The sequence below is a fragment of the Saccopteryx bilineata genome, chromosome 2, assembly GCF_036850765.1.
Source record: "Saccopteryx bilineata isolate mSacBil1 chromosome 2, mSacBil1_pri_phased_curated, whole genome shotgun sequence".
Lineage (NCBI taxonomy): Eukaryota > Metazoa > Chordata > Mammalia > Chiroptera > Emballonuridae > Saccopteryx > Saccopteryx bilineata.
This window is the reverse complement of record NC_089491.1, coordinates 193,066,603-193,075,250: the sequence shown is the minus strand read 5'-3', so window position 1 is coordinate 193,075,250 and position 8,648 is coordinate 193,066,603. Positions and strand designations below refer to the sequence as shown.

At 42.0% G+C, this 8,648-nt stretch overlaps 1 protein-coding gene across 3 annotated transcripts in view; it reads left to right on the top strand.

Moving 5' to 3' along the window:
• Window positions 1–655: 655 nt before the first annotated feature.
• The window catches only part of MICU2 (mitochondrial calcium uptake 2), a 113,960-nt gene continuing 105,967 nt past the window's right edge, over window positions 656–8,648 (top strand). For 2 of the 3 annotated variants that reach the window (XM_066259022.1, XM_066259023.1), the window contains exon 1: window positions 656–881. In XM_066259022.1, the coding sequence (XP_066115119.1) occupies window positions 690–881 (192 nt within the window). In that variant the 5' untranslated portion in view covers window positions 656–689. The remainder of the gene's footprint in view (window positions 882–8,648) is intronic. The other variant, XM_066259021.1, reaches the window with a different exon arrangement.

The window sequence follows — 8,648 nt, the reverse complement described above, 5'->3', positions numbered from 1 at the left end:
GTTTCCATGCAGTCCACATAGCCAGCAAACTAAAGACTCCTAATTTCTTAATTTGGCTAATTTATTGACTGTGTGGCAAGATGTCTTATCTCGCTGTTCCAATACAACAAAACAACTTTACTTAACTGCTTAAATGGTACTGTGTACAGCAGATACCTTCCTGTGGGAAAATACCTGCGGATTCTGAGTCACGGGACGCTTTAAGCACCCGTTAATACAGGTGGACTTCCGCACCCAGAGCAAAGGCAGGTCCCAGGAATGTGCCAAGCCCCCAGCTCCGCACCCGGGCCCTTCCAGGGCGAATTCGCTGTCAGCGCGCGCAGATCGGAGGCGAACCGCACAGCTGCTCACAGCTACCACGAGGTGACCGTGCCGCCTTGCGTGCAGAGCGGACCCCACGACCCGGACCCCTCGGTGACCAACAGGCGACACTCTCGCTTACGGACAGGGGCACTTCCTCCGTACACCACACGGCTCCGTTTATCCTCGGGGGCCTGACGATCCTGGCGCTTCTCCAGTGCCTTCTGGCCCAAGACAGCGGAAAGCGTTGCCTTAGTCCCTGGTGCTGCCCTAAGTCGCCCGCAGCGCACGCATGGGGCAGGCGTAGAAGGCGGGGCGAAGCCTGCGGAAATCGCGAGGCCCACGGATGGGGTAGATATCGCGTAATTGTGCCCTGCGCTTCCGCAAAGATGGCGGCGGCGGCGGCGGCGGCGGCTCGGGGTCTGCGGCTGGCCGCTTGGGGCGGAAGGTTGCGGCGCGGACTAGCAACCGGCCCTGTAGCCTCCGTGGCCGGCGTGATGCTAGGAGGAGCGGTAGTGGCGTGGTACCATGGCCGCATGAATGTAGCGGCGCGGGAGGGCAGCGTCACTGCCGCAGTGCAGGTAGGGACGGAGCCTTCGCGCCCGCCGCCGCCAAGCTCCTCCGACGCGAGGGCTGGGGTTGTGGCGGGTGGGTGAGGCTCGGATAGCGCGACGCGAGCCCCAAGGCGCGCCCCCGAGGGCGTGCGGGGCCGGTGACAGCGCGGCGTACCTCCCGGGACAGCCCGCGGAGCCCGACGCCATGGTCCATCCTTAGCGACACCGCCGCGGTACCGATGACAGAGTCCGTGTCTCTCGCAGCAATGGCCGGGCCCCTTTCCTCTGCGCGGGGAGCCCTCATTCCCGTCCCTGCTCTCAGGCCCGCGGGCCCTGTTCCCCATCACTCCACCCGGACACGCGGAAGTGTGGACGACAGCGTCTTTACAGGGAGATTGACCTAATACATAGAGCACTTTTGTTTCGTCGTAAAAAATGGCAACCATAAAAATTAACCGACTGATAACTTCCAGAGTTTATGATCCGCTGTAAACACTATTACAGGATTCTAAAAACCTTAATGCTTCAGTGTACTGTGAGCACAAAGTCAAAGATGATTCTTCTATAAAACCTCCGCGTGTTCAAGGCGACGGTCACGTTTTCTCGTTTGACATAAAATGGCTACGTGAAACATTTGAAAATTTGAAGGAAAAAACCCTGCTTTTTAAATATCTTGTGGACATTTTAACTTTAATAGGTTTTTGTAGGGGAGGAGGGTTGTTGTATTTACATTATGCCTTTTTCATGATAGGTTTTTGTAGGGGAGGAGGGTTGTTGTATTTACATTATGCCTTTTTCATGAAAATCCCCAGAAACAGCTACAGCAAACAAGAGAAATGCAGACCTTGTGAGTTAAAATTGACAAATTATACCTTTTACTTGTATTAAATTAAAATGCCGGTAGGTAAAATGTGCAGTAACTCTCTCATAGTCTTACCCCACTTTTGATCACAAGCGGCAGGATCTCTCTCTCAGCGTTTTATGGCATTTCTGTGAGTTAATCAGTTTCAAGCTGTATATTATTCCCCTCACTGTTTTCTCTGTCTGTGTTCTCAGCCCCTTAATTCATCCTGTTTAGGACACTTAGGTTCATCTTCCCAGCGGAAACCATTAGTGCCTAGGACCGTGATGGTGAACCTATGACACGCGTGTCAGCACTGACACACATAGCCATTTTCGATGACAAGCACTGCATGCGGCCACATACCAGAGAAGTATGGGGCCACATGCCGAGAAGGACGTTTCATCCTCAGCTCCTGCATGGCCCAGGTGCTGTAGCGGAGGATAAAACATTTGCTGTAGTGTAGACACTGTGCTGGAGGTCTCTAGGCAGACACAACAGAACTCCTGCACAGAGCATCTAGTTCTGGGACTTCCGGTTAGGTCATTAGGGGATCTTGACCTCACTTCTGGCCTGCCGAGCAAGGAGCAGCAGAATGCCATGCGTGATGCATCTCTGGGGGCCCTGTGATTGCCATCACCAGCAACCACATAACCACAGCAACCATCTTCTAATCTACTGTTTTGGGTGTGTTGGATTTCTAATTGACCATCATTACTGAGATAAGTGAGGGGGAGGCTGGGAGAGGTGAGGGCCTGTGCTATGGGTGCTGTTTCCCGCCATTACAAATAGTGGCAGCCATATTAATTTACATAAGATGCAACTTGCAGAATTACAAGACACCTGGGCTCAGGTGTTTGTCTACTTGAGGTCAAAGCTTGAGTATCTGGAAAGGTGCCGCTTGGAGAATCAAGAGGAGTGCCACTATGAACAGGAAATTTGGAGTGCCTGGAACGGATTACCAGACACTTAACACCCTGAAAAATATAGCAATGGCTTTACTCACAATTTTTCCCTCTACGTACTTTTGTGAGACCTTATTCTCAGCAGTAAATAATATCAAAACTAACAAAAGAAACAGATTGACAGATGAAGTTAGTAGTGCTTGCTTGGGCTTAAAGTGTACAAAATACCAACCTTTAATTGAAGATTTAGCCAATGAAATTCAGCAACAAAAAAGTCACTAATAAGCAGGGTTAGTTCAAGAATTCCCCCTCCCCCTCACTTATCTTAGTTCACAACAGCCCAATATCAAGACCAACAAAAGAAATCAACTGACTGGTTTTTTTTGTTTTTGTTTTTGTTTTTAATTTATTTATTAAATTTAATGCAGTGACATTGATAAATCAGGGTACATATGTTGAGAGAAAACATCTCTAGATTATTTTGACATTTGATTGTGCTGTATACCCCTCCCCCAGAGTTAAATTGTCTTCTCTCACCTTCTATCTGGTTTTCTTTGTGCCCCTCCCCTCCACCAACCCCTCTCTCCTTCTTCACCCCATCCCCCCTCCCCCCACCCCTGATGCCATCACATTCTTGTTCATGTCTCTGAGTCTCATTTTTATGTCCCTTCTATGTATGGATTCATGTAGTTCTTAGTTTTTTTTCTGATTTACTTATTTCACTCCGTATAATGTTATCAAGGTCCATCCATGTTATTGTAAAGGATCCGATGTCATCATTTCTTATGGCTGAGTAGTACTCCATAGTATATATGTACCAAAGCTTTTTAATCCACTCGTCCTCTGACGGACACTTGGGTTGTTTCCAGATCTTTGCTATTGTGAACAATGCTGCCACAAACATGGGGGTGCATTTCTCCTTTTCGAGCCGTTCTATGGTGTCCTTGGGGTATATTCCTAAAAGTGGGATAGCTGGGTCAAAAGGCAGTTCGATTTTCAGTTTTTTGAGGAATCTCCATACTGTTTTCCACAGAGGCTGCACCAGTCTGCATTCCCACCAGCAGTGCAGGAGGGTTCCCTTTTCTCCACATCCTCACCAGCACTTATTCTGTGTTGTTTTGTTGATAAGCGCCATTCTGACTGGTGTGAGGTGATACCTCATTGTGGTTTTAATTTGCATTTCTCTAATGATTAGTGATGTTGAGCATTTTTTCATATGCCTGTTGGCCATCTGTATGTCCTCTTTGGAGAAGTGTCTATTCATCTCTTTTGCCCATTTTTGGATTGGATTGTTTGTCTTCCTGGTGTTGAGATTTACGAGTTCTTTATAAATTTTGGTTATTAACCCCTTATCAGACGTATTGTCAAATATGTTCTTCCATTGTGTAGTTTATCTTTTTATTCTGTTCTTGTTCTTTAGCTGTGCAAAAGCTTTTTAGTTTGATATAGTCCCATTTGTTTATCCTGTCTTTTATTTCACTTCCCCATGGAGATAAATCATCAAATATATTGCTCCGAGAGATGTCGGAGAGCTTACTGCCTATGTTTTCTTCTAAGATGCTTATGGTTTCACGGCCTACATTTAAGTCTTTTATCCATTTTGAGTTTATTTTTGTGAGTGGTGTAAGCTGGTGATCTAGTTTCATTTTTTTGCAGGTAGCTGTCCAATTTTCCCAACACCATTTGTTAAAGAGGCTGTCTTTACTCCATTGTATTTCCTTGCCTCCTTTGTCAAATATCAGTTGTCTATAGAACTGTGGGTTTATTTCTGGGTTCTCTGTTCTGTTCCACTGATCTATATGCCTGTTCTTATGCCAGTACCAGGCTGTTTTGAGTACAATGGCCTTGTAGTATAACTTGATATCAGGGAGTGTTATACCTCCCACTTTATTCTTCTTTTTTAAGATTGCTGAGGCTATTCGTGTTCTCTTTTGGTTCCATATAAATTTTTGGAATATGTGTTCTATATCTTTGAAGTATGTCATTGGTATTTTAATTGGTATTGCATTGAACTTATAGATGGCTTTGGGTGATATAGACATTTTAATGATGTTTATTCTTCCTAACCATGAGCACGGTATATGCTTCCACTTGTTTGTATCTTCCTTGATTTCTTTTATCAATGATTTGTAATTTTCCGAGTACAAGTCTTTAGTCTCCTTGGTTAAGTTTATTCCTAGGTACTTTATTTTTTTGGTTGTAATTGTGAAGAGGATTGTTTCCTTAATTTCTCTTTCTGACTGTTCGTAGTTGGTGTATAAAAATGCCTCTGATTTCTGAGTATTGATTTTATATCCTGCCACTTTGCTGAATTCATTTATCAGGTCCAGTAGCTTTTTGACTGAGACTTTAGGGTTTTCTATATACAATATCATATCATCTGCAAATAATGATAGTTTTACTTCTTCTTTTCCCACTTGAATTCCTTTTATTTCTTCTTCTTGTCTTATAGCTGTGGCTAGGACTTCCAGGACCATGTTAAATAAGAGTGGTGAAAGGAGGCACCCCTGCCTTGTTCCTGATCTTAAGGGTATTGCTTTTAATTTTTGCCCATTGAGTATGATGTTGGCTGTGGGTTTCTCATAGATGGCTTTTATCATGTTGAGGTATGTTCCCTGTATTCCCACTTTGCTGAGAGTTTTGATCATGAATGGGTGCTGGATTTTATCAAATGCTTTTTCTGCATCTATTGAAATTATCATATGGTTTTTCTCCTTCTTTTTGTTTATGTGATGAATCACATTGATTGATTTACGAATATTGTACCATCCTTGCCTCCCCAGAATAAGTCCCACTTGATCATGGTGTATGATTTTTTCCATATATTTTTGGATCCGGTTTGCTAATATTTTGTTGAAGATTTTAGCATCTATATTCATCAGAGATATTGGCCTATAATTTTCTTTCTTTGTGTTGTCTTTGCCTGGTTTTGGAATCAGAATTATGTACGCCTCATAAAAGGAGCTTGGAAGTCTTTCTTCCTTTTGAATTTTTTGAAATAGTTTGAGAAGGATAGGAGTTAGTTCTTCTTTGAATATTTGGTAGAATTCTGTTGTGAAGCCATCAGGCCCTGGACTTTTCTTTGTTGGGAGTTTTTTGATAATTGTTTTGATCTCCTTTGTTGTAATCAGTCTGTTTAGGTTTTCTGATTCTTCCAGATTGATTTTTGGAAGATTGTATGTTTCAAGGAATTTGTCCATTTCATCTAGGTTGTCTAGTTTTTTGGCATACAGTTCTTCATAGTATTTTCTTATAATATTTTGTATTTCTGTTATATCAGTTGTTATTTCTCCTCTCTCATTTCTAATTTTATTTATTTGAGTCCTCTCTTTTTCTTCGTGAGTCTAGTTAAAGGTTCATCAATCTTGTTTACCTTTTCAAAGAACCAGCTCCTAGTTTCATTGATCTTCTGTATTGTTTCTTTAGCCTCTATGTCATTTATTTCTGTTCTGATCTTTATTATTACCTTCCTTCTACTACATTTGGGCTTTACTTGCTGTTCTTTTTCTAATTCTTTTAGATGCAGGGTTAAGTTGTTTATTTGAGCTTTTTCTAGCTTCTGAAAGTGTGCCTGTAGTGCTATGAACTTCCCTCTCAGCACTGCTTTCGCTGTGTCCCATAAATTTTGAGTTGTTGTATGCTCATTGTCATTCGTTTCTAGGAATTTTTTTATTTCTTCTTTAATCTCATTCTTAATCCATTCATTATTTAACAACCTGCTACTTAGTTTCCATGTGTTTGAGAATTTTTGAGCTTTTCTGTTGTAATTCATTTCTAGTTTCGTGCCGTTGTGATCGGAGAAAGTGCTTGATACGATTTCAGTCTTCTTAAATTTGTTGAGAGCACTTTTGTGCCCTAACATGTGGTCTATCCTAGAGAAAGTACCATGAGCACTTGAAAAGAATGTATATTCTGCTGCTTTAGGGTGAAAGGTTCTGAAGATATCTATTAAATCGAGTTGATCTAGTGTTTCCAATAAGTCTGCTGTTTCTTTGTTAATTTTCTTTCTTGAGGATCTATCTAGTGATGTTAGTGGGGTATTGAAATCCCCTACTATTATAGTATTGCTGTTGATCTCGCCCTTTAAATCCATCAAAGTCTGCTTTATATATTTAGGTGCTCCTATATTAGGTGCATAGATATTTATAATAGTTATATCTTCCTGTTGAATTACTCCCTTTATCATTATGTAGTGGCCTTCTTTATCTCTTACTATATCCTTTGTTTTAAAGTCCAATTTGTCTGATATAAGTATTGCTACCCCAGCTTTTTTTTCATTTCCGTTTGCATGAAACGTTTTTTTCCATCCTTTTACCTTCAACCTATGTGTGTCTTTTGTTCTAAGGTGTGTCTCTTGTAGACAACATATGTATGGGTCCTGTTTTCTTATCCACGCAGCTACCCTATGTCTTTTGATTGGATCATTTAATCCATTTACATTTAAGGTTATTATTGATATGTAGTTGTTTATTGCCATTTTCTTCTTTAAAGGTGTATTCCTTTTTCTTTTTTTTTTTTTTTTTTGCTGTATTCTTTTCCCACTTTGATCTGTTTACACCAGGCCCCTTAATATTTCCTGCAGCATTGGTTTGGTTGTAATGAATTCCTTTAGTTGTTTTTTGTCTGGGAAGCTTTTTATTTCTCCTTCGATTTTAAACGATAGCCTTGCTGGATAAAGTAGTCTTGGTTGTAGGTTCTTGTTCTGCATTACTTTGAATATTTCTTGCCATTCCCTTCTGGCCTCAAGTGTTTCTGTTGAGAAGTCAGATGTCATCCTTATGGGGGCTCCTTTGTAGGTGATAAATTTTTTTTCTCTTGCAGCTTTTAATATTTTCTCTTTATCGCTTAGCTTTGGTATTTTAATTATGATGTGTCTTGGTGTAGGTTTCTTTGGGTTTCTCTTTAATGGAGTCCTCTGTGCTTCTTGGATTTGTGAGAGTTTCTCTTGCATTAATTTAGGGAAGTTTTCAGCTATGATATGATTGAACAAAGTCTCTATCCCTTGTTCTTTTTCTTCTTCTTCAGGAACCCCTATGATGCAGATGTTATTTCTCTTCATGTTGTCACAGAGCTCTCTAAGAGTTTCCTCTGACTTTTTGAGTCTTTTTTCTCTTTTCTTCTCTGCTTTCATGCCTTCATTCCAGTTGTCCTCTAACTCGCTGATTCAATCCTCTGCTCTATCCTGTTTTTAATTCCTTCCATTGTGGTCTTTATTTCTGATATTGTATTTGTCTCCAACTGATTCTTTTTTATACTTGCTATTTCTTTATTTAGGTGTTCAAACTGCCCCTCCATTGTTGTCCTAAGATCCCTAAGCATCCTTACAATCATTATTTTGAACTCCGCATCTGGAAGTTTGATTATTTCCATATCACTCAGTTCATCTCTCGAAGGTGTCTCTTGTGGTTTCATTTGGATTGCACTCCTTTGTCTTCTCATCCTCTTTTTTTTGTTGTTTTATTTGTAGAGTTGGTTGAGTCTAGGCTTGGTGTTGTCTGCCTCCAGTTTTCAGTTGTGTTATTTCTAGGTCGTCTTGGGTTGGTATCAGCTGTTATCTGTAATCCACTTTCGGATTTGGGCAGCTTTGAAGTCTTGATTTGTTTGTTTTCTTAACAGGTGATAGTCTTGTTTACTGATTTCAGCAGGGGGCTTCCTTGAAACTGTATCCAGGAATGCGGTGGGTGTAACCTGAGACTCTGAAGGCCTCTTTAGCCAGCTAGATTCACTGGGGGCAGGGTGTTTTCTCAGCTTCAGTAGGGGGAGGTATATCTCAGATCTCCATGGAGACCTGAGTTACTGCCCCTCCTCCCCACTTCTTGTTTTCAGCTGTGTCTTGTTGCGCTGATTGGAGCTGGAGAGATGTCCGGAGGTCTCTGATCCGGAAGCACTTCAGCTCTGTTTTGTGAAAGGTTCAGTCCCTCCCCCAGCTATGGCCGCCTCCAGCACGGATGAGTCAGCCCTTTTAGCTCCTCTCCTGCATTCCTTATCCCCTCACAGTCTGTCCCTCTCCCTGTCCTCTCCACCTGGGAGATAAGCTGGTCCTTTCAA